We start from the raw sequence: 26,871 nt of genomic DNA on the forward strand, positions 1-26,871 counted from the left end.
CTTTTATTAATGTGCATGTTAATGGCGAACCACATGTTTTTTTTTTTCTTTTGGACTATGTTGAAACCTTAATTTCCTAATTTTAGAATACCTGGACCTTCGTAAATACTCTTGATTTTCGTTCCAATTGAATTCACAGATTTAATGCATTGACCATGGAGAGATTTTGGCGTATAGAACATATAGAGTATATATATTGTGTGTATATGTATATCTGTTTTATGATACATTATTTTCATTTTCAGCATATACATAAAGATGGTGTAATGTCTGGAGTTTGAAGGAGACAGGGCAAGGTCTGGTCGTCATTCTGGATGACCCCAGAGAATGGGGGAGGCCTGGGTTCGAATGAGGCTCAGAGCCACGGTAGCTGTGTCACCTCTCCAAGCCTGGCTTTCTCAGATGGAGATCATGATCATACTCGCCTCTCAAGTTCCTTCTGAGGATAAAATGAGATAATGCATGTGAAACTGTAGAAAGTGTCCCATAAATGTTAGCTTTCCTGAGGAGTAAATAATATATGTAAAGAAACTTGAAGAGCTTCTAGCACATGGTAGATGCTCAACAAATGGCCACATTAATAATGCAGCTCTTGGTGTTGTAAAGAAAACCACTGCTCATGATAATAATGGAACAGCTGTATTGAGCGCCCCTTGAAAGTGGTAAGAGCAGCTTTCCAGTCCATGCTCTTCCACTTGCTGTCTCCACGGCCCTGAACTTGCCCCTTTACCTCTCTGTGCATCTGTTTCTTCATCTGGGGCTTAGGGTGCTTTGAGCATGGGTGGGGGTAATTGTGAAGGAATCTTTGTGTCCTAGAAAGCTCTGCATGACTGTTTTGTGCATGATGATGTTGGTTACAGTGGACATTTTCAATGGCTCAAAATAGATTCAGGGTTGGCCCTTACCCCACGAGGGCATTGCAAGAAGTTTTAGTTGTTTTTCTTTCTGGAAGACCTTGGGAAATTTCATTTATCCATCACCCCTGCAGGTGTACCCAGACCTTGGACCCTGGACGTCCTTTCTGGGCGAGACCATAGCCAACTTCAGCTATCTGCTTGGTTTGTCGTTTGCTGTCCTGGGCTCCCCCTTCAGGGCTCCTTCATCACTCACTCTGCTCCAGGGAACCCCCAGTCCTAGCCTTGCCAGCATCAGCCCAGAACCTCCTGGTCCTTTCCTCAGTGAGACTCAGCTGCAGCTAGCCAAATTGCACGTCATTGTGAAGATTAAATGAGTTAATACCTGCTAAACTCTTAAAACAAAGTTTGGTGCATGACAGATGCTCCAGAGAGATGAGCTATTTTTATTAGCAGTGTGTCAAGAACTTAGAACAGGGCTTGGCACATAGCGAGGGCTGTACTGGTGTTGTTTGCTTTTTTTAAATACGACCATTCATTTATTTAGTCAGTCAACAAACCTTGCCCACATGTCTTCTTCATGCCAGGCTAGACTTGGGGAGCCAGGGAGAACATGACCGTCCCTGCCCTCAGGGAGCTTAAAGTCTAGCAAGAAGCAAACAAATAAGCAAAAATGCAGCCGGAATGTAAAAATCAAGAGAATGCCTGGGGGAGGTGGGGATAAAGAGGAAGCTCTAATCTAGTCTGGAGGGAGGGGAATGATAAGAAAATGATAATAGCAGAGATGTATTTTGAGGAATACATGACAGATGTAAAGAAGCCTGCAGAATGGTACGTATTTGGTTCCTAGAAGTGGTAACTCTGAAGCTGCACCCTTTGTGAGAGAACCTGGTGGATTAGGGGAGAGAAAAAGAGACAGATGTACAGACAGGGTGTTCTAGGAACGGCAAGCAGCGTGTGCAGCTGGAGCCCAAGGTGGCCATGGGCAACTCCTGGGCCATAATACAGCTTAGAAGATCTACAGGTAGGAGCTGAGGGGCTACAGAATTTAAACCACCCTCTAGGCCACATGGGTTTCCAGCCCGAGTACTTTGTACTGTTCCACTGAAAAATCAAAAAGATTCCAGGATCAAGTCTAATAAATTTCCAAACCATGTTTGCTATTGAGTCATTAAAGGCGCTAAGAAGTCTACAAGAAAGAACGCAATTGAACCTCGTCATTTCCCAGACATGTTTGACCTCAGAATCATTTCTCCTCCAAAATCTATGAGCCTAACATGGCTGGTGGCATTCCTGGGAATACAGATTGTGAAACAGCCATCGTGATAGGAAGACCTTGAGGCAGGGTACTGCCGTGGTCTGAGTTGCATGTCAGAAAGCTAACTCCCCCAGAAGCAAGGACGGACTGGAGAAGGAGACTCTGGAAGCCAGAGGATGGGTGGAGAAGCTAGTGCAGGAGACCAGGAGGAAGGAATGGGGATCTGAACAAGGGCCATGTGTTGGCGAAGAGGACGAAGGGGATACAGGAGCTGAGGAGGGGGAGTCATCTGGCATTGATGGCTGAATTTAACTGTTCCAATAATGGGAACTCCCTGAACCTGGAAGTCAGGACCAGGAGTTCTGACTTGAGCCCTGAGTTGGTGAGTTGTGGCCGAGGCAAGCCACTCTCGCCCCTCAAGCCCGGTGGCCAATTCTAACACAGAGGGGACGATGACAAGATGGTTTCCAAGGGACCCTGCACCTCTGCCGTGCTGACAGTCCTAGGCTGTGAGCTGTCTCTACTTCTGAAGCAGGCAAGCAATGTGCTGGACCAGCTGTATGGCACCAGGGTGAAATTGACATGCATTGATTAAGTACCTACCATGTACTTGGCTGAGTGCCAGGCTCTGGGACAGAGGGAAGTAAGGTAGCAGCTTTCATTAGGACCCATCCTCAGGTAAGTCCATCACCCCTGGAAGTCACCTCAGTATAGGAGAAAGGACTTTGGAATCAGATACTGAGAGAGGCTAATCCCAGCTCTGCCATCCCAGCTGGCTGACCTGGAGCAAGTTCCCAGCCCCTCTTACTAGTTTCCTAGGGCTGCACAACAAAGTCCCACAAATGTGGTGGCTTGGAGCAACAGAAATTCATTCACTCACAGTTCTGGAAGCCAGTAGTTCAATATCAAGGTGTCTGCTCCCTCGGAGGTGTAGGAGAGGCTCTTCCAGCTTCCGGGGGCTCCAGGGCTTCCTTGGCTTGTGGCCGCATCCCTCCAGGCTCTGCCTCTCCCACGGCTTTCTCTTTCTCTCAAATCCACCTCTTCTTTCTCTTAGAAAGGCATCAGCCATTGAATCTAGGAAGGGTCCACCCTGAATCCGGGATGGCTTTATCCTGACGTCTGTATTAATTACATCTGCAAAGTCCCTATTTCCAAGTAAGGCCCCGTTCACAGGTACTTGGACATATCTTTTGGGGACACTTCACCCAACTACACCCCTTCATGTCTCTGCCTCTTCATCTGGAACGTGGAGATCATTGTAGACTTGTCTTATTGGGCGGTTGGGAGGATGAAGAGAAGTAGTACGTGTAAAATCCTTAACAAAGCACCTGGCAAACTGTAGTTTCCATACTCATTCATTCATACCTGAAATGATGGTGACAGGTATGTGTCTTGTACCTGTCCTTCAAGCTCTAATCCTGTATGATGCCCTCGCCTCTAATCACTGATCCAGGCCACTAAAGCAGCCGTTCTGGTGGCATATGGACTGTGACATAAAGGTTGTTTATGTTCTGTCAGCCCCAGCGTGCAAGGGAGGAGAGACTGTCACCTTCCCTGGGAGTGGGGTCACAGGCTGCAGACGTTTGTCACTTGGTTGGTCACAACAGCCAGGACAGAATTGGTCAGCTGCTGCTTCTACCCTGCATTCCAGATGGGCATGGGGCTGCCAGGCACCACAAGGATTTATGGGGACACCTGGGCACGCAGCGTCGCCTGCACTCCTGGGCATATCCCTGCCTCCCTCACGGAGCACATGGGCTGGGCCAGCAGCTGTCGAGGCCCTGGTTCTGTAGAATTACATCTACACATGCACATACCAGCATGATGTGGCTCCTTCTGTCCTGGAACCCTCAGCACGGAGGGAAGAAGGACAAGTACACAGATTGGGGTGCAGGGAAGGAAGCCCCTCTGGGCTGGAGCTCAGCCTCCGGCTCCCAGTGGGATGCAGAATAGCACGGCTCAGTGCCTGGAGCTGCTAGGAAATCAAATATTTTCTCACTAGATGTTTAATGAACAGGCATGATTGCCGCCTTTGCATTCAGGTTGATCTAGGATCGATAGGAAGGGGCGGACAGAAAGACGCTGGAAATGCCAAACTCAGCGGGCCTGTAGACTGATAGTCACGAGGCTGACGATGAAGTTTAGCACGCCTCCCAGGCTGACTGGGTGGACCGTGGCGAGGCTGAGCACGATCAGAAGAGGAGGTTTGAATGACAATTCTAGTAATAAAAACCATGCCCAAGATTCTCGGAACACTCACAATAGACAAGCCAGGCATCCGGCTTAGCTCTCAGCCTGCGTTGTTCCTTAATCCTCATAAGAACCCTATGAACACACTGTTGATTCTTGTTCATGTTTTACAAAACTGAGGCAAATAGAACTTGTTAATTCAGCTCCAGCCCCACTGACCTTCTTCCTGTTTCCCATCACACCATGTTGTGGGAAGCTCAAATTACCCAAAGGGACATTTCCTCAAACTCCCAATCACATCTTCCCCAACGTAGACTGGGTATGTTTGTGTACTCAAATGTTGATACGAACCTTATTTCAAACTGGGATTCGACCAGTGTATAAGGCGCACCTCAGCTCTGAACTTCCCTGCTGTGTAACTTCCTGTGCACCTCTGTCCCTCTCTGAACCTCTTCGGTAAAATGTGTCAAATGATAACACGGCCCTGAGGGTTGTTGTGAAGAGGAAAGGAGAACCCTCGGGTGAAAGTGCTAGAAAATACAAAGTAAATGGAGAGGGTCTCTAGAGGGCAGCTGAGATCTGCCCGCTGGTCAGGTTCAGTGGTCCAGTTGCCAATCCAGAGCCCAGATTTGAGCATCCATGTCTGCCCTCATCTGCCTCATCTGGCCCTCCCCAATCCCACGCCGTCTGAATGCCAGTCTGAAAACTGAGTCGAGATGTCTTTAAACACAGCATGTCCTGGTTCCCTGCGAGAGAGTTTGGCTGCTCTGACACCTGTAAAATGGAATTATATCTACAAATTAATTTGCTAGAAATGATCCACATTTCCCAAGACTTTCCTGGAAGCCAATATGAACAATTAGAGCTGGAGATGCAACTCCTGGCCTGATGAGTTGGGGGTGAGGTAATGATGAACCCACCACCCTTTAGCTTAGGAAGCAGCAGGGCCAGGGGACCCTGGAACAGCTGCAGCCCCCTGAGGAGTGAGGATCCATCACCCACGGGCCTCCACCCTCCACTTGTTTATTTATTGAGGTGAAATTCACATAATGTAAAATGAACTGTTTTCAAACAGAGTGGCATTTAGTACATTCACAATGCTGTGTAACCACCACCTCTGTCTAGTTCCAGAACATTCATCACCGCAGAGGAAACCCAGTGAGCAGTTGCTCCCCATCCCCCCCCCGGCCCCTGGCAACCCACGATCTGTCTTCTGTCCCTGTGCATTTACTTATCCTGGATATTTCATATTCGATCCCACCTATGCTAAAATAAAACCGTACCTGAGACAGGCACCAGGCACAAAGGGCTCTGAACATCCTAGTTGTTAGGACACCTGACCTGGTGTTGGTGCCAGAGCAGAATGACATTTAGCAAGGTTCTTAGCCCCTTGGGGGCGCAGTTTCTTCTTAACTCAGACTTTAATCCCCAGGCTGTGACCGTGACTCATGCTCCAGCAAACCCTCCTCCTCCCCAGACTTTCCCTGACCCTCCCCGACAGAACACCCTCCACAGCACACTTGGGTTGCCCCATTTGTATTCTGTCCCAGGTGTCACACCGGTGTTTCCTGTGATGCCTGCACCTTGTTCTCTAGCCACCTCGTGACTTACGGAGTGCAGAAACCACGTGGCATAGCAGATGGAGTACTGGCTTTGCCATCCAAAAAGCTGGGTTCCTGGCCCCGTGTCCTCTCTGTAAGAGGCAATGAGTGGAAAGTGAGATGTGCAGTAATGTTCTTTTGTCCTGTCTTTGGCAGCCCCGGAAGTGTTCCAGGTGTATGTGGACGGAGGCCCTGGGTACTCCTACCCCGTTGACTGGTGGTCCCTGGGTGTCACGGCCTATGAGCTGCTGCGGGGCTGGGTAAGATGTGCGCCTGTGTGGTGAACGCGAGGGCTGTGGAAGTGGGGGGCTCAGCTTCTACCAGGCTTGGGTGGGGTGGAATGGCCCTGCCGCTGGATGTGCACCATGCCGGCCCTGGGTGTCAGTCCTGATTGCCCGTGTGCCAACTCCAAGGTCCTGAGCATTAGAAAGCTCTTAACAAGGTTCTGGTCCAGCCCCTCATTCTACTCACAGGGACAGGGATGTCCAGAGGGGGAGGGTCTTGTGTGAAGCTCAGCAGCTGATCCGTGGCAGCTCAAACACCCAAAGCATCTTGGTGTCATGATTTCAAACGCTGTCCTCTTTCAACCCACAACATGATGCGCCCGTGCCCAGCTTTCCAGCTTGGTTTTTTGTTGTTGTTATTTTAGTTCCAACCTTCCCCAAATACTTAGCGCAGTGTCCTATAAAAATGGGGCATTCAGTATGTATTTTTGTTTTATTTCTTTTAAATTTAAAAGCTGAAGGTGACTAATGGAGCTATTTGGCAACTAATAACTCAGTTTTATTTTAGCAGAAAGAATTATGACAAACGAATTTCGAGGCTTTTTTTTTCTTACACAAGTATCATTTGAAAATGACACCATTTAACCTCTCAGAACCATGGTTTCCCCTTCATACAATGGGGATAGGAACATCCTTTCAGTCTATTCTGTGGTGCTGAAGTTATCCTGGGATCGATGCACCCCTAGACTGGGACACTCAGTTTACATATAACTCACCTTATAGCTCCAGCACCCAGCACACAGCGTAGAGAGTCAGTTCCTCCCACCGGATGCTGCTTTAACAGTGTCTCACGGTCATCTGCATATATGCATATTAAGGCGGGTAGACGGTGCCCCTTGAGGGCAGGAGCCCCCAGTGCACAGTGATAACTGATGGGAATGAATGAGGGAATGAATGATGGCAGCTGTGGGAAAACCATACAAGCTATGTGAGTGTCATTAGTTATCACCGTGTGGTTCAAGCAACTGGGGTCTCTCTTGATCTCAGTGATTTCCCCCGAATTCCTCAAAAACATACTACAGTACATGATGTTGTTAGAATGCAAAAAATATGTATATGAACTTGTGAGTTTTCTCGGGCACTGAATGAAAACAATTCATCTCTCCCCACCTCCCTGGTTGGTTCCTTTGTCGTGTACTGGTTCTTTAATATACATGCTCCAGGAGGGGACATGAGGGTCCCCATGATACTTGTATGAACCAGAGAACACAGACATCACCAGATGATGTTTATCACGGAATCAATCATACAAATGACCTTGGCAAGCAGTCGGCCTAAGCATGATTGGTCATTTGCCAGCAGAAAGTGTATTCTCTGCCAGAATACAAGTCAGAACAGTCAAAGATGATGACTTGGCAAAAAGCCCCAAGGGCTTCAAAATAAAACGTTTCATTTTAAATGTATCTGAGTTTTCTGCTTAGGGATCCAAATGCCACTTTTAATAGAAGAGGGAGGGTCACATGGTGGGATCGGGCCTTTGGTGTGGGGACAGAGTGAACAAGAATGCCTGTCATGGGTTGGTGTGACTCTGTCTCCCAGATATCTTGGTCTGTTCATCTTTGACTTGAAACACAATGGGTTTATGCAAATAGTTTATTCTGTTTTTTTAATCCTGGAAACGATCACATTTAGTCCAAAAGCTATACTGAAAAACACTCATATTTTTCCATGGACTGTGTGAATTTAGAAGTTATCCTTCCTCATTGAAATTCCTCCATCATGTCAGTGACAGCATCCCTGATAGGTGATCACCCCCCTGTTCCTTGATTCCCTCAGGATCCAGGGGGCTCCTTACCTCCAAAAGATGAAAGTCATGATGGGAATTTTCTAACACATATTGTAAGATCATAGAGTTGGAAAGCATTAGAAATGAAAGGTGGGAGATTGAAGGTATTAATATGGTATGTTAGCCAGGGACCCAGGCATGCTCTAGTCTTAGAGCAGAAAGAGACATCTCTCCCGAAATGCTCTATCAGGAGAGCAGAGGAGTGGAGTGTCATCAAGTGGGCTTGAAACTTCAATGCAGAGAATTCTGTGCGCCTGCTTGTATCCTGTAGCCCAGACGAGGGGAGTAACTTGTACCCAACTTTCCAATGAGCCCAAACAAGGATCTCAGTTCTCACACTGAGACCTGCTAAGTAAAAAAAAAAAAGACTCAAGAAGCGCCACACAGCTGCATAGCACCGGGAGGTCAGCTCCGTGCTTTGTGACCACCTAGAGGGGTGGGATAGGGAGGGTGGGAGGGAGACGCAAGAAGGAAGAGATATGGGAACATATGTATATGTATAACTGATTCACTTTGTTATAAAGTAGAAAGTAGCACACCATTGTAAAGCAATTATACTCCAATAAAGATGTAAAACAAAAAGAAAGGGCCACCTGGAGAGTTCCCTTTTGAGCACAGTTGTCTCAGGGACTGTGACCACACCCCCTGAAGAGAACCCCATGGGGACAGAGAGGAAAGGGAGGTTTCTCATCCACTGACCCAGAGAAGGGACTTAAAGGTCTTACCCAGCGCCTGTTTCCCCACCTACCAGGCTCCTTGATGGTTTCCCTGGCAGTGTCACCCACCTGTCCACTGGTTTTCCTCCGCATGCACAGGGCTCTTATATCCAGAAAGAACGTGTTTCATTTTTTTTAAAGCCCTAATGGCTAGAAAGATTTTCCTCTTACTCAACTGAAAGCTGCCTCCTCGTAACACAGAAAGAGGATCTTAGCAGAATTGACAGGTTCAAACCCTGGCTCTACCAGGCACCTTGTCTGTGATCTTAACCAAGGCCAATAGACAGACCAAATGCTCAGAATCCTCATCTGTTAACTGAAAAAAAAATAATAATAGTAACACCTACTCAACAGGGTGGCTGTGAATATAAAGTGATTCTGACGATGCAAATTACCCAGCTCTGTGACCGATAAAGGGTCGGCACTCGGTCAGTGTCAGCTCCCCTCCCCTGGTCTCTCTGATTCCCATGCGGGGGGCCTGCTGGCAGGTCTGCATCCTTTCCAACTTAGCACCTCTCAAGGTGGAGACAGGCCCTGGGAGAGGAGCTGAGTCACATGTGGTTGCTGACCGTTAGTGGGGAGGTCCTTGGCCCGGTGAGCAGAGGTCCGGGCTCCCATCCACAACCCGTGTTCCTTGATGCTGTGATTCCACCTTAGTCACTTAACTCATCTGAGCCCTGGCTTCCCCCCTCATGAAATGGGGATGATGAGGCCGGCCTGCGGGGTCACCGTGGGGATTCCAGGAGAAAATGTAGGTGGAGCACACGCGGCGTCCAGCACACCGGAGGGATGCTAACTGCTACGTAAATGTGCACGTGGTGACGATTCTGAGACAGGTAGCTGCAGAGACAATGCTGATGACTTCTTCTTAGAGGAGCAGGGAAGAATTTCTGAGGGAGGAAGCGTTAAGGGGGATCATATATGAGTTGGTTGGGAAACCGTGTGAGCGGAGACCGGGAAGGGCAGCTGAGGCTGACACAGCAAACATCTTAGACTGACCAGCAGTCAGAAAGACAGTCTGGGGGCTGTCTAGAAAGGACCCTGAGGTCAGCTGGAGGCACCGGCTTCACTCTGTAGGTAGTGTGGTGCTGTCCATGGAAACGACAGCATGGTGGTCAAGCGAGAGTCTGGGCTTTGGAATCACACGTTTTGGGGATCAAATCCCAGCTTTGTTGCACAGTTTCTGAATGTCTGGGGTGAGCCTGTTTCTTGTCTGTCAGATGGGGAGAACGGTGGTTGCAAAGCACAGGGTTCCACAGCCTCAGCTCTGCGGACGCTTGGGACTGGGTACTGCTTTGTGATGGGGCTTCCCAGTGCACTGTAGGTGTTTAGCTGCATCCCCGGCCTCTACCCACTAGATACCAGCAGGACTTTGCCCCCACCCAGTAAGGACAACCAAAATGTCCCCAAACGTTGCCATATGTCCCCTGGAGGGACAGATTATCCCCGGTTGAGAACCATTGCCATAGAGTAATCAAGGGGACTAAAGGAGATTCTGGTAACCAAACGTTGTCTTCTACATCTGTGACTCTATTTCAGTTTTGTAGATAAGTCCATCTGTACCCTTTTTTTAGATTCCACATATAAGTGATATCATATGATATTAGTCTTTCTCCGTCTGACTTACTGAGGGATAAATTGGAAGATTGGGTTGGACATATACACACTACTATATAAAATAGGTAGATTGGGTTGGACATATACACACTACTATATAAAATAGGTAACTAATAAGGACTTACTGCATAGCACAGGGAACTCTACTCAATACTCTGTAATGACCTATACGGGGAAAGAATCTAAAAAAAGAGTGGATATATGTATATGTATAACTGATTCACTTTGCTGTACACCTGAAGCTAACACAACGTTGTAAATCAACTATACGCTAATAAAATTTTTAAAAATAAAGTTGCAACTCCCCTCCTTCCCCCGCCCACAGACACCTCAGGCCCTCCTTTTTCTCTAAGACACGTAACACCGTGTAATATCTATTCTACGTGTTTTGATCGTCTATGTCCCCACACTAGAATGTAGACTCCATGAGGTGGGGAATTTTCTGTTGTTTATTTACTAACGTATTCCCCAGCCCCTAGAGCAGAGGTTGGTATACCTCGGGGACACAATATTTGCTGACTAAATAACAGATGGATAAATAAAGTCTCAGTCAAGTTTCTTAAAAATAAATAAATAAATAAATGAGATTCTGAACGTCAGATCACTGGCCCATGGCCTTGCAGCAGGGGGTGGAGCCCTATGAGCCCACGTTATGGTGCCAATGAGGACTTCTACCCTCTCTGCTTCCCCCCAGCCACCTGCCTCACGTGGTGTTACCCTTGCCTTTGACCTCTGTCAGCACTTCTCCTTAGGGTTCAGTAGACAGAGAAGGTATGGGTGATGGCTAATAGAGGAAGGGGTATGGCGCTCCTAGAGGTTGGAGCAGAGCTAAGAACCACTGGGTACACACCGGATGGTGGGCTCAACCACAGAGACGAGGAATCTGTTGGTATATTAACCCAAGAAAGGGAGAGAGGCAGCCCTTGGGTTGAGCACCGCCTTTCTGTCCCTCGGTAAAGCAAACAGAGAGAGCCCTGAGCTGGGAGTCAAAATCGTGGGGGGAAATGAACTCTGGGACCTCGCCTCTCCAGGTTTTATATCTCCATAAAGGGAGGGGTTTTCAAGCTGTGTTTCCTGGAAGTGTAGGACCCTGAAGAGGTGATTCAACAGTTCATACAGGAAAAAAATGTTTCTCCAGGCTTTGGAGGTTTAAATAGCCCGGGGAACTGTTATTCCCTTTCATCTGTTCTATGTTTGGGATTTTGAGTAAAAAGATTCGGGGGGAAAAACATTGGATGAGATGGTCCCCAAGGCCCAGCTCAGCTCTAACAGTTAAAATAACAGGTCTGAGCGGGAGAGGCTTGTCTGCTCACCCGCCGGGGCGGGCGGGGCTGGGAGCTGAGGCTGGGGCTTCGGTCGGAGCGCAGGGAGAGGACTGGGGTTGGCGGTGTGAACACAGCCTGCAGGGGGTTAGTGCACCACGGCTAGCCGGGAGGGAGTCCGGGAAACGTCTGGAGCTGCCGAAGAGGCAAGAGTCCTTTTCTTCGCTCTTTGTTTCCTGGTGCGCGAGGAGAGGGCATTAAGAGCGCTGCTTAAAGGAGCTCCAGAGACGGGCGCGAGCCGCAGCTAACAGCGCGGACCCCAGAGACGGGCATGAGATGCTAAGGCTGCTGCTGCCGCCACCAAGAAGCCTGTGTGCGAGCACAGGTCACTATCCACACCTCCCTTCCGGGGAGCCTGTGCAGCCCGCCACTGCCAGGGTCCCGGGATCCAGGGACAACTTCCCTGGGAGAACACAGGGTGCGCCTCAGGCTGGTGCAACGTCATGCCGGCCTCTGCCGCCGCAGGTTCGCCCTGCACTCTGTGCCCCTCCCTCCCCCCGGCCTGAGTGAGCCAGAGCGCCCGAATCAGCTGCTCCTTTAACCCCGTCCTGGTGACCTACACGCAGAGGCGGGTCCAAATCCAAAGCTGAGCCCTGGGAGCTGTGCAAGCAAAGAGAAAGGGAAATCTCTCCCAGCAGCCTCAGGAGCAGCGGATTAAAGCTCCACAACCAACTTGATGTACCCTGCATCTGTGGAATACCTGAATAGACAACGAATCATCCCAAATTGAGGAGGTGGACTTTGAGAGCAAGATTTATTATTTTTTCTCCTTTTCCTCTTTTTGTGAGTGTGTATGTGTATTCTTCTTTGTGAGATTTTGTCTGTATAGCTTTGCTTTCACCATGTGTCCTAGGGTTCTATCCATCTGTTTTTTGCTTTTTTGTTTTTCTAATTTTTTTCTTAATAATTATTTTTTATTTTAATAACTTTATTTTATCTTACTTTTATTTTATTTTATCCTACTTTTATTTTATTTTATCCTCTTCCTTTCTTTCTTTCTACTTTTTCTCCCTTTTATTCTGAGCCGTGTGGATGAAAGGCTCTTGGTGCTGCAGCCAGGAGTCAGTGCTGTGACTCTGAGGTGGGAGAGCCAACTTCAGGACACTGGTCCACAAGAGACCTCCCAGCTCCACATAATATCAAACAGCGAAAATCTCCCAGAGATCTCCATCTCAACACCAGCACCCAGCTTCACTCAACGACCAGCAAGCTACAGTGCTGGACACCCTATGCCAAACAAATAGCAAGACAGGAACACAACCCCACCCATTAGCAGAGAGGCTGCCTAAAATCATAATAAGTCCACAGACACCCCAAAATACACAACCAGATGTGGACCTGCCCACCAGAAAGACACAATCCAGCCTCATCCACCAGAACACAGGCACTAGTCCCCTCAACCAGGAAGCCTACACAACCCACTGAACCAACTTTAGCCACTGGGGACACACACACAAACAACCGGAACTACGAACCTGCAGCCTGCAAAAAGGAGACCCCAAACACAGTAAGATAAGCAAAATGAGAAGACAGAAAAACACACAGCAGATGAAGGAGCAAGACAAAAACCCACCAGACCTAACAAATGAAGAGGAAATAGGCAGACTACCTGAAAAAGAATTCAGAATAATGATACTAAAGATGATCTAAAATCTTAGAAATAGAATAGAGAAAATGCAAGAAACATTCAACAAGGACCTAGAAGAACTAAAGATGAAACAAGCAATGATAAACAACACAATAAATGAAATTAAAAATACTCTAGATGGGATCAATAGCAGAATAACTGAGGCAGAAGAACGGATAAGTGACCTGGAAGATAAAATAGTGGAAATAAATACTGCAGAGCAGAATAAAGATAAAAGAATGAAAAGAACTGAGGACAATCTCAGAGACCTCTAGGACAACATTAAATGCACCAACATTCGAATTATAGGGGTCCCAGAAGAAGAAGAGAAAAAGAAAGGGACTGAAAAAATATTTGAAGAGATTATAGTTGAAAACTTCTCTAATATGGGAGAGGAAATAGTTAATCAAGTCCAGGAAGCACAGAGAGTCCCATACAGGATAAATCCAAGGAGAAACATGCCAAGACACATATTAATCAAACTGTCAAAAATTAAATACAAAGAAAACATATTAAAAGCAGCAAGGGAAAAACAACAAATAACACACAAGGGAATCCCCATAAGGTTAACAGCTGATCTTTCAGCAGAAACTCTTAAAGCCAGAAGGGACTGGCAGGACATATTTAAAATGATGAAAGGGGAAAACCTACAATCAAGATTACTCTACCCAGCAAGGATCTCATTCAGATTTGATGGAGAAATTAAAACCTTTACAGACAAGCAAAAGCTGAGAGAGTTCAGCACCACCAAACCAGCTTTACAACAAATGCTAAAGGAACTTCTCTAGGCAAGAAACACAAGAGAAGGAAAAGACCTACGATAACAAACCCAAAACAATTAAGAAAATGGGAATAGGAACATACATATCGATAATTACCTTAAATGTAAATGGATTAAATGCTCCCACCAAAAGACACAGACTGGCTGAATGGATACAAAAACAAGGCCCATATATATGCTGTCTGCAAGAGACCCACTTCAGACCTAGGGACACATACAGACTGAAAGTGAGGGGATGGAAAAAGATATTCCATGCAAATGGAAATCAAAAGAAAGCTGGAGTAGCAATTCTCATATCAGACAAAATAGACTTTAAAATAAAGAATATTACAAGAGACAAAGAAGGACACTACATAATGATCAAGGGATCGATCCAAGAAGAAGATATAACAATTGTAAATATTTATGCACCCAACGTAGGAGCACCTCAATACATAAGGCAAATACTAACAGCCATAAAAGGGGAAATCGACAGTAACACATTCATAGTAGGGGACTTTAACACACCACTTTCACCAATCGACAGATCATCCAAAATGAAAACAAATAAAGAAACACAAGCTTTAAATGATACATTAAACAAGATAGACTTAATTGATATTTATAGGGCATTCCATCCAAAAACAACAGAATACACATTTTTCTCAAGTGCTCATGGAACATTCTCCAGGATAGATCATATCTTGGGTCACAAATCAAGCCTTGGTAATTTAAGAAAATCGAAATTGTATCAAGTATCTTTTCTGACCACGCTATGAGACTAGATATCAATTACAGGAAAAGATCTGTAAAAAAATACAAACACATGGAGGCTAAACAATACACTACTTAATAACGAAGTGATCACTGAAGAAATCAAAGAGGAAATCAAAAAATACCTAGAAACAAATTACAATGGAGACACGAAAACCCAAAACCTATGGGATGCAGCAAAAGCAGTTCTAAGAGGGAAGTTTATAGCAATACAACCCTACCTTAAACAGGAAACATCTCGAATAAACAACCTAAGCTTGCACCTAAAGCAATTAGAGAAGGAAGAACAAAAAACCCCCAAAGTTAGCAGAAGGAAAGTAATCATAAAGATCAGATCAGAAATAAATGAAAAAGAAATGAAGGAAACGATAGCAAAGATCAATAAAACTAAAAGCTGGTTCTTTGAGAATATAAACAAAATTGATAAACCATTAGCCAGACTCATCAAGAAAAAAGGGAGAAGACTCAAATCAATAGAATTAGAAATGAAAAAGGAGAAGTAACAACTGACACTGCAGAAATACAAAAGATCATAAGAGATTACTACAAGCAACTCTATGCCAATTAAATGGATAACCTGGAAGAAATGGACAAATTCTTAGAAATGCACAACCTGCCAAGACTGAATCAGGAAGAAATAGAAAATATGAACAGACCAATCAAGCACTGAAATTGAAACTGTGATTAAAAATCTTCCAACAAACAAAAGCCCAGGACCAGATGGCTTCACAAGCAAATTCTATGAAACATTTAGAGAAGAGCTAACACCTATCCTTCTCAAACTCTTCCAAAATATATCAGAGGGAGGAACACTCCCAAACTCATTCTGTGGGGCCACCATCACCCTGATAACAAACCACACAAGGATGTCACAAAGAAGGAAAACTACAGGCCAATATCACTGATGAACATAGATGCAAAAATCCTCAACAAAATACGAGCAAACAGAATCCAACAGCACATTAAAAGGATCATACACCATGATCAAGTGGGGTTTATTCCAGGAATGCAAGGATTCTTCAATATATGGAAATCAATCATCGTGATACACCATATTAACAAATTGAAGGAGGAAAAGCCATATGATCATCTCAATAGATGCAGAGAAAGCTTTTGACAAAATTCAACACCCATTTATGATAAAAACCCTGCAGAAAGTAGGCATAGAGGGAACTTTCCTCAACATAATAAAGGCCATATATGACAAACCCACAGCCAGCATCATCCTCAATGGTGAAAAACTGAAAGCATTTCCACTAAGATCAGGAAGAAGACAAGGTTGCCCACTCTCACCACTCTTATTCAACATAGTTTTGGAAGTTTTAGCCACAGCAATCAGAGAGGAAAAGGAAATAAAAGGAATCCAAATTGGAAAAGAAGAAGTAAAGCTGTCACTGTTTGCAGGTGACATGATACTATACATAGAGAATCCTAAAGATGGTACCAGAAAACTACTAGAGCTAATCAATGGATTTGGTAAAGTAGCAGGATACAAAATTAATGCACAGAAATCTCTGGCATTCCTATACACTAATGATAAAAAATCTGAAAGTGAAATCAAGAAAACACTCCCATTTACCACTGCAACAAAAAGAATAAAATATCTCGGAATAAACCTACCTAAGGAGACAAAAGACCTGTATGCAGAAAATTATAAGACACTGATGAAAGAAATTAACGATGGTACAAATAGATGGAGAGATATACCATGTTCTTGGATTGGAAGAATCAACATTGTGAAAATGACTCTACTACCCAAAGCAATTTACAGATTCAATGCAGTCCCGATCAAACTACCACTGGCATTTTTCACAGAACTAGAACAAAAAATTTCACAATTTGTATGGAAACACAAAAGACCCCGAATAGCCAAAGCAATCTTGAGAACGAAAAACAGAGCTGGAAGAATGAGGCTCCCTGACTTCAGACTATACTACAAAGCTAGAGTAATCAAGACAGTATGGTACTGGCACAAAAGCAGAAATATAGATCAATGGAACAGGATAGAAAGCCCAGAGATAAACCCACGCACATATGGTCACCTTATCTTTGATAAAGGAGGCAGGAATGTACAGTGGAGAAAGGACAGCCTCTTCAATAAGTGGTGCCGGGAAAACTGGACAGGTACATGTAAAAGTATGAGATTAGAACACTCCCTAACACCATACAAAAAATTAATCTCAAAATGGATTAAAGACCTAAATATAAGACCAGAAACTATCAAACTCTTAGAGGAAAACATAGGCAGAACACTCTATGACATAAATCACAGCAAGATCCTTTTTGACCCACCTCCTAGAGAAATGGAAATAAAAACAAAAATAAACAAATGGTACCTAATGAAACTTCAAAGCTTTTGCACAGCAAAGGAAACCATAAACAAGACCAAAAGACAACCCTCAGAATGGGCGAAAACATTTTCAAATGAAGCAACTGACAAAGGATTAATCTCCAAAATTTACAAGCAGCTCATGCAGCTCAATAACAAAAAAACAAACAGCTCAATCCAAAAATGGGCAGAAGACCTAAGTAGACATTTCTCCAAAGAAGATATACAGATTGCCAACAAACACATGAAAGAATGCTCAACATCATTAATCATTAGAGAAATGCAAATCAAAACTACAATGAGATATCTCACACCGGTCAGAATGGCCATCATCAAAAAATCTAGAAACAATAAATACTGGAGAGGGTGTGGAGAAAAGGGAACACTCTTGCACTGCTGGTGGGAATGTGAATTGGTACAGCCACTATGGAGAACAGTATGGAGGTTCCTTAAAAAACTACAAATAGAACTACCATATGACCCAGCAATGCCACTACAGGGCATATACCCTGAGGAAACCATAATTCAAAAAGAGTCATGTACCAAAATGTTCATTGCAGCTCTATTTACAATAGCCAGGACATGGAAGCAACCTAAGTGTCCATCATCGGATGATTGGATAAAGAAGATGTGGCACATATATACAATGGAATATTACTCAGCCATAAAAAGAAACAAAATTGAGTTATTTGTAGTGAGGTGGATGGACCTAGAGTCTGTCATACAGAGTGAAAGAGAAAGACAAATACCATATGGTAACACATATATATGGAATCTAAGAAAAAAAAAATGTCATGAAGAACCTAGGGGTAAGACGGGAATAAAGACATAGACCTACTAGAGAATGGACTTGAGGATATTGGGAGGGGGAAGGGTAAGCTGTGACAAAGTGAGAGAGTGACATGGACATATATACACTACCAAACGTAAAATAGATAGCTAGTGGGAAGCAGCCGCATAGCACAGGGAGATCAGCTCGGTGCTTTGTGACCACCTGGATGGGTGTGATAAGGAGGGTGGGAGAGAGGGAGACGCAAGAGGGAGGAGATATGGGAACATATGTATAACTGATTCACTTTGTTATAAAGCAGAAACTAACACACCATTGTAAAGCAATTATACTCCAATAAAGATGTAAAAAAAATAAAATAAAATAACAGGTCTACCGCAGTTCTTTTCCTGTTTCTTCCATTTCTTGGTAAATTGGCAATTTCTGTAAACTGAGTTTCCTGGAATAGAGATGCACCTGCACTCCATAATGAGTATATATATATATCCAGTGCCCTGCTGCCAAAATCACTTTCACCAGCAGAACATGTAATTACTTTACCTTATAAAGACCACTTGGTTTTCTGAGTCAAGACATCCTAAGTGAGAACCGAGCATCAGTAAAACTCTTTACCTGACGCAGATGGAATATGGATCTTAATATGTGCCAGTATTCTTGTCGAAGGACCTGGGTTTCTCCACAACCACGCAAACAGATTAAGGCTGAGCCTGGAGCTTAAAGGTGCAGAGCTGACTTTATTTTATTATTTTTTAAAAATTTTTACTGGAGTATAATTGCGTTACAATGTTGTGCTAGTTTCTACTGTACAGCAAAGTGAATCAGCTATACATACATATATATCCCCTCTTTTTTGGATTTCCTTCCCATTTAGGTCACCACAGAGCACTGAGTAGAGTTCCCTGTGTTATACAGTAGGTTCTCATTAGTTATCTATTTAATACATGGTGTCAATAGTGTATATCTATCAATCCCAATCTCCTAATTCATCCCACCCCTCCAAACTCCCACTCCATCCCTCCCCCTCCCCCTCCCTCTTGGCAACCACAAGTCTGTTCTCTATGTCTGTCTTAACCACGTGGGGTCTTTCTCTCTGATGCCGCCTGTTGCCCTTTGGTTGCAGAGGCCATATGAAATCCACTCGGCCACCCCCATCGATGAGATCCTCAACATCTTCAAGGTGGAGCGTGTCCACTACTCCTCCACGTGGTGCAAGGGCATGGTCGCCCTGCTGAAGAAGGTAAGGGGGCAGCCGCCAGCCCACCTGGCCAGGGAGCTGGGCACTCAGTGCAGTAACAGGCAGACCAGCAGATTAAGGAATGAGAAAACGAATGGCGGGACAGTGGTGGAAATAATAAAGTCAGCGGTGCTCTAATGCCTCATCGTAAACACTCTCACCATCCCGCATCAAGATCACAAAGCCGCTGGACAGGGTGGCTTTTAGTCACGTCTGTGACAACAAAGCCCACAGGCTCTTTTCACTCCACAACAAGCTTCTAGTAATTAGAAATATTTAATGCATATAGCTCTTTAAAAATTTTACAAATCATCTTTTAACTCACTGACCTTTAAGACATTGGGCGTCTCCTGACTTTTCCTGGGAACTAGTAGTTGCTAGTAGAATAAAGCAGTGGTTCTCCAAGGTGGTTCCTGGACCAGCATCCCCCGGGAACTTGTTGGAAATGCGGATTCTCAGGCTCCACCCTCAGACCTGCTGAATCAGAAATGGTGGGGCAGGCCCTGTTGTTTGTGTTCTGATAAGCTCGAGTTCAGCATGGGTCGTGGCACCCTCCTTCTGAGGCTGGCATTCAGCTAAACTTACTCGGAATCCTCCGAGACACAGAGTCGAGCCTTGCATGTGGTCAGCACCAGTCACCTTTAATGAAGGAATTATGATGACGGCAGCCAGCACTGGTTGGGGGAATGTTATATGGGGGCTCTGCTCATTTAGTCCTTACATGCCCTGTGAGAGGAGTAGTGTCAGTGCCCCCATAGTAGAGATGGGAAAACTGAGGCTCGGGAAAGAAGATCATTCACTCACTGCCACAGGGCTGTTAGAGGCAGAGGAGGATTTAAATGCAAGCTCTCTGAACTCCAGATGTCAGCTCTTAATCCCTCCAAACTCTGTAGATGACTTAGGGAATTACTCACCAGTTAAATTGCTTTAGGGGAGATTCACCCCCTGGGTTTTAGACATCAGTGGTCCTTAACCAACTGCTGATTGGAATCACCTGGAAGCTCTACCCACCTGCCAACACCTCCACCTCCCACCCACCCATGGAGTCAGAGAGCTAACTGCTGCTCTAAACGGTGGCCACCCCCCTCCACCGCCGCCCTGCCCTGGGCATTGAAGCGGCGTCTCTGTTTAAATCTGTACCCGTCATTCTGGGGACAGTTCCTAGAGAGAGGCCACCGTGATCAGCAGGTGGGACCCTGCCAGGTGCCCCTCCCATGGTGTGACTGTAGCCCACTCGCTGCAGTGGCAGGTGGGAGCTGACTGGCGGGGGTCCTGATTCCAGCTCCCACCTGCCAGCAGCTGGGGGTGGCATCCTGCCTTAGTGTGTCCCAGGTCCTCATCCATCCCCTATGGGTCTCATCTGAATCGTGACCCAGAAGTGGAAGAGTTACCATTATCCTTCCTTCTTTCGGAGGAGGAACCATGCACCGCACAGTCAGCAGCTCAGCCGGGGCCACGCTGCTACCGAGTAGCCCTCCCAGGGCTGGGCCCCGTCTTTCATTTTTAGCCTCAGTGTCCTTGCACCAGATAAGCTAGTGTTTTGAAAGCTGAAAACCCCTCTGGATGCAAGGTAATGTACGGCTATTTTTTTTTTTCTTTTACTGCATCACCCCTTATTAGCAGAAACTCCATTTGAAGGGAAGCTAAAAGTTGACCCCTTGGCTACAAATGAGGCCATTCCATCAGACTGCAGAGGTCACCTCATAGCTGTCCAGGGAGAAATTTTATTATGCTTTTGTGCATCCCATTACCAAGCTGAAAGTCCTAAAACAAGGTGGCTAATTCTTTTTACTTTTAATTGGAAGCCTCTGCAGACCTCATTGAGAGGTGGCATGTCACAGGGTGTGAGTTCCCAAGGGGAGCAGGGCGGGCGAAAATCTAGTCCCTGTCCGAAGAGCCCATTGCTGGATGACCTTCCAGCAGCCTGACCCCTCAGTTCCTCCCTGGCTATAAAGAGATGAGTGTAGGTGATGCTTCCAACACAGCAGCCCAAACAGGGCAGGACACTCATGGAACGCAGAAAGCAGGGGCACCTTCATTTTCCCAAGACTCCGCCTTCGGATTCCCCCACAAACCTCGGTGGGGTGCACTGCCCAAACGAGCACGTTTGCCCTTTGCCTGCAGCTCCTGACCAAGGACCCCAAGAGCCGCCTCTCCAGCCTCGGTGACGTCCAGAGTGCACCCTACTTGGCCGACATGAACTGGGACGCGGTGTGGGAGAAGGCCCTGATGCCCGGCTTCGTACCCAATGTGAGTGAGGTCCTGTTCGACGGCATCCCGCCCTGTGCGGGGTCCCCCGCCTGGGCGGGCAGGAAGACGCCAGAAGCTGTCCAGTGGGGCCCCTGCTGGCCACGGTCACCTGAGCACCAGAGGAATCACGTTTCACTGAGATTCAGGGTGGATTTGTACCTGATTTCCGAGGTCCACACGCAGATGCCTGCAGTTGTCCCCTCTGGCCACACTGTTCCTTAGCTCCATACCTGTGAACACACTGCTTCCTCTTCCAGGAGTGCCTTTCTTGTCCACTTGGAAATCTCCTCCCCCTCCTTCCAGACTCAGCGTAAAACGCAGCAAGTGGTCCACTGGAGGGTCTTGGTAACTGCCTTCTGGATAAGGAGGGAACTCAGTCATTGCCTCCTCTGGGACGTTTTCCCAGCCAGCCTCTCCATCCCCTTACCTGGAGTGGATCTCACCCTCCCTGGTTCCCCACTGGACAGGTGCCTAGGTCTGCGTTAGCGGTCAATAACGTTCTGTTGCGTGTATCCGCCATTCCCCGAGAGCTTCAGAGGGTGGGTTGGCTGACCTTCGCCTGAGAGAGATCCCAGAGCAATGGGTGACCCCAGAAGCTGCTAGAAGACCTCGATATGTGCTTGTCACATGAGTATGGATCAGTTAATGATAATAGCCAATAGGGTTAAGCGTGTCCTAAAGCTTCACGTGCGTTATGTCGTATAAGCTTCACAACAGGGAAGGGGGCCCTGTTAGCAGTCTCAGCTTAAGTGAATAGTCTCAGGTAAAGCAAACTGCCCACGATACTCAGTGAGAAATTGGCAAAGCCAGGGCTTGACCTCAGCCAGTCTGGACCCAGAGCCTCCATTGAAGGAAGGAAGGGAGGGAGGGAGGGAGGGAGAGGGGGAAGATACATCAGGCCAGGAAAGACTTGGGCCTGGAATCTGACCTGCTCACTGGGAGAGGGAGAGTGGTGGGGGACAGATGTGCCACCAAGGGAAAGGGGACTATTAGTGGAGCCATAGAAGTTGGCGGTGTGAGGATCCCGGCAGGGGCAGGTGGGGGAGTGCTGTCAGTACAGACAATCCCAGCGGGGACTGCTCTGCTACCTCTCTCCAGGATGGAGAAGGGAAAGGGAAAAGAACGTAGTACTGCTCCCCAGCCTCACAAGTTCAGAGCACTTACCCTCATTTTACAGTTATGGAAACTGAGGGCCAGAGAGGTTGAGGGACTTGCTAGTGAGTGGAAAAGCCAGGCCTTGCCCCAGTTCTATCTGCAAAGCCCTGGTTCCTCCTCCTGCCCTGGCCGTGGCAGGGCACTGGCTGACATCGAGAGGTGAGGCAGCCTGGCCAAGGCAAGTTTGATGGCAGGTAGCAAGACCCTCGCTTATAAGTTGGGGTTTAAGGCCGGGGCTCCCATGGGAGGCGGCTGGGACTGCAGGGCAGCAGAGGGAGTGGTCAGTCATTGCAGGCCTGCCATGGATCAGGAAGGACCCATTCTAGAAGATTTGCAAACACCATCTCAGTTAATCCTCATCAACCCACTGAGCCTGCTGCATTTTACACAGATGAGGAAACTGAGGCAGAGGGAGGTGATATGTCTCCCTCAAAGACACGCAGGTGAAAGGTGAGGCTGTAGGACTCAGTGGCAAGGCTGGCAGCCCCCCCACGGTTGTGCCTGGTCCCTCCCCTCCCTGGCCCCCATCCAATCAGGAACAGGGACACCTACTCAAGGACTCACTTCTCACTTGGCCCTACATGAAGAACTTTATTAACTTGTTTAATCTTGCATGAGAGAGGAATGCTTATCCAGACTTTACAGATAATGAACTGAGTCCCAAAGAAGTTAAAAACTTGTTCAAGGTCAGAAAGCAGCAGAACTGGGTTGTTGGTTTTTCTGAGCACCTTCAGAGCCATTGATGTTATAACCACCAGACTGCTGCCTGAGAAAGCCAGCATCCTGGGCTGGGTCTCAGGATGGGAAAGAGCCACCTGGGATAAGTCAGGGAGACCAATATTACTCCTGACCAAAGTGGCAGGAGCCCAGCCTAGGGCAGGGCCAGGCCTGAGGGTCAGCCGGCTCTAGCTGCAGGAGAACAGGGAGCCAGGCTGGGGAACTGGGTAGATTTTGGCCAGAAATGGTATTTTTAAATGGAATTGTTAAAAATGATATTTATAGAAAAGGTAGTAATGACATGAGAAGGAGAGTATGAGAAAATAAGTGAAAAGAACAGATTGGAAAACTGAACTCAACCTCACGAAATGAACATACGTAAGGAGATCAAGGGAACCTGTGGATGTTAATAAGTGGGGTGTGCAAGGTGGGCGGGATTATGGGGATAAATGATGACGTGTGCAGCGAGGATGTGTCACTGTTCATTATCAGGAAGAAAGTGTAGCTGATGTATCCCATAGGAGTAGTTCATTGTTACTTGCTGAATGAATGATTGATAGAATGAATGGATGAATGAATGAACGAAAATACAATTCAATGGCACGGAACAAAGGCAAACCGTGTTTTCTTTTCCATTTCCTTTCAGAAAGGGAGACTGAACTGTGATCCCACATTTGAACTTGAAGAAATGATTCTTGAATCCAAACCACTTCACAAAAAGAAGAAGAGGTTGGCAAAGAACAGGTCCAAAGATGGCACGAAGGACAGCTGTCCTCTGGTGAGTGCCGTCTCAGGAGCAGACCCCAGGCAGAGAGGAATCCTATACTCCAGTGAATATGGTTGAGCTGCTTCTTAGCCAGATGGGGGGCTTGTCACTTTGCCCCACCAAATACGTTCATTTGCAGTCAATAAAATGCCTCCATCGAAGAAGTGGTCTTTCATAGCAGGACCCTGTGAAATCATCCCTGTAGAGGGACATATCCGTGCTCTCATCATTCACATTAGCACTGTTCCTAGCGCAAGAACCTCCGTATCTGTTAGCAAGAGCAGAAGAAATGATGCTGAGCGACACCAGTGCTGTTCCGAGTAGCCCCCAGAGCCCTCTGCAGAGGTTTTATACTGTGGAGGCACCCAGGGCCACACTCTGTGGGCCACTGAATTAATTTTCTAGGCTGCCAACACAAAGTATCACACACTTGGTGTCTTAAAACAACTGAAATGTGTTCACACAATTCTGGAGGCCAGAAGTTCAAAATCAGGTATCGACAGAGCTTTGCTCTCTCCAAAGGCTATAGGGAGGGTCCCTCCTTGCCTCTTGCAGCCTCTGGCGGTGGCCAGCAGCCCTTGACATCCCTTGGCTCGCGGCTGCATCACTCCCATCTCTCCCTCCGTCTTCACGTGGCGTTTTCCTCTCTGTGTCTTCACACGGCCCTTTTTTAGGGACACCCGTCGTTAAATGTAGAGCCCACCCTGCTCCAGGATGACTTCAGCTTATCTAGTTCCATCTACAAAGACCCTGTTTCCAAATAAGCTCACATTCACCAGTCCAGGGGGTTAGGACTTCAACATATCTTTTTAAAATTTTATTTTTTATTGAAGTATGGTTGATTTACAATGTTGTGTTAATTTCTGCTGTACAGCAAAGTGATTCAGTTATACGCATATATACATTCTTTTTCATATTCTTTTCCATTTTGGTTTATCACAGGATATTGAATATAGTTCCCTGTGCTATACAGTAGGACCTTGTTGCTTATCCATTCTATATATAATAGTTTGCATCTGCTAATCCCAAACTCCCACTCCTTCCCTCCCCCACCCCCTCCTCCCCCTTGGCAACCACAAGTCTGTTCTCTATGTCTGTGAGTCTATTTCAGCTTTGTAGATAGGTTCATTTGTGTCATCTTTTAGATTCCACATGTAAGTGATAACATACAGTATTTGTCTTTCTCTTTCTGACTTTCTTCACTTAGTATGATAATCTCCAGGTCCATCCGTGTTGCTGCAAATGGCATTATTTTGTTCTTTTTCATGGCTGAGTAGTATTTCATTGTATATACACAAATCTTCTTTATCTATTCCACAACATACCTTTTTGGAAGACACAATTCAACCCACAACTGCCCCTTCCTCCATCAAAATATATTAAAAATTGTAATGCATGATTACATTGGTAGGAAGATGAATATAACTTTCAATTTTAAAAATTCATTTTTTTCAGCTTACTTGAAAAGAAATTAAAACATCTTTGTAGCCCCTAAAAGTATCGTGGAGCCTAGGCCAGTGCCTGCAGAGCCTAATGCAGAAGTTGGCCTGGGAAGGGCTGGGTGTGTGTACGTAAGGGCACACAAGGGTGTGGGGTTCCTGCACAGGCATGCAGTGTACATTCGGCATCCAGGAAGCCTCTGAGACGTGTATTACAGAGCATCCGTGGGACGGGTGGTCCTTGGCACCTGTTCCTGAAGAGATTGAGCACCTTTGCACGCTGGCCTTAAATTTCTCCCTCTCCCCACCATGCTTCTTAATTAGGACTAACGAACATTCAAGTGATCAGGAAACCAAGGTCATGATTTTCAATTCCTATTCCGTTTTAACATGGCTTTTAAATTGGATTTAATGGCTTAAAATGGAGAAAAGCATCTCTGTCTGCCAGCCCCCCTCCCCACCCCCGGTGGCACAGCCGCCGCTACAGTCAGGGCTGCTCCAGCCACTTTGATTGTCCCCAGCCCCATTTAGATCAGTCTCTGCTCGTCGTCACTCCCTGGTTGATGCTTCATCACTTACAGTCCCCTCTCTGCGCTCTTTGACAGAATGGACACCTCCAGCAGTGCCTGGAGACAGTGCGGAAAGAATTCATCATATTCAACAGAGAGAAGTAAGTCCACCACCAGCATCTGCTGGGCAGAGCCCTTCCAAGGGCAGAAGGTCTCCCTGGGGGAATCGGGGTCCCTGGCCCCCCATGAAGTCAGCCACGACGCTGGAAGGGAAGCAGCAGGTGGACGCCGTTGTTCTAATCCTGCCTCTGCCATGTGGCCCGAGCAAGGCACTAACTTCACCTCTCTGGGCCTCAGGGTGTTCATGTGAAGTGGGGTGGCCACAGGAGGACCAAGCCGGCACACAGGATGCTGGCGCAGAGGGGCAGGCCTACACATGGTTACGTGCCCAAGCTCTGGAGCAGACTTGCCCGGGATCAAGTCCTGGCTCTTCCGCTGCCAGAGTGACCTAAGGCAAGTCACTTAACGTCACTGAGCCTTATTTTCAGCAATGACAAAGTGGAAATCACTCCCTTGCAGTGTGTTTGTTGTAAGGTTAAATGAGGCTGTTCATACAATACCTGGCATGGTAGGAGTCCTCATGAAAAGGGTTACTATTATTGTTGTTGTTGTTATTGTCATTGTTCTTGTTATTATTTGATGGGGTGAGGTGGTGTGGACAGTGCTAGGACCCCAGCATCATGGGCTGGCAGGAGATAGGATGATGCTGAGTTGGGAGGGGCGAAGCTGGGGTCGGACCTGGCCGCATGACTGCCCTTACAGCAGTCACGGAAGCAGAGGCTCAGGCTTGGTCCCAGCTGACGTTACTATCTGGGGGTTCATCCGTCTGTGCC

General features: G+C 46.6%; 1 protein-coding gene across 1 annotated transcript in view; it reads left to right on the plus strand.

Moving 5' to 3' along the window:
* The window catches only part of STK32B (serine/threonine kinase 32B), a 349,859-nt gene that overhangs the window by 306,065 nt on the left and 16,923 nt on the right, over positions 1-26,871 (plus strand). Inside the window, exons 7-11 of the mRNA XM_029234880.1 lie at positions 6,060-6,163; positions 19,029-19,145; positions 21,267-21,392; positions 23,911-24,042; positions 26,075-26,139. Coding sequence (XP_029090713.1) covers positions 6,060-6,163; positions 19,029-19,145; positions 21,267-21,392; positions 23,911-24,042; positions 26,075-26,139 — 544 coding nt within the window. The remainder of the gene's footprint in view (positions 1-6,059; positions 6,164-19,028; positions 19,146-21,266; positions 21,393-23,910; positions 24,043-26,074; positions 26,140-26,871) is intronic.

This window comes from Monodon monoceros, unplaced genomic scaffold, assembly GCF_005190385.1.
Source record: "Monodon monoceros isolate NGI ecotype Baffin Bay Population unplaced genomic scaffold, NGI_Narwhal_1 Super_Scaffold_20, whole genome shotgun sequence".
Taxonomy (NCBI): Eukaryota; Metazoa; Chordata; class Mammalia; order Artiodactyla; family Monodontidae; genus Monodon; species Monodon monoceros.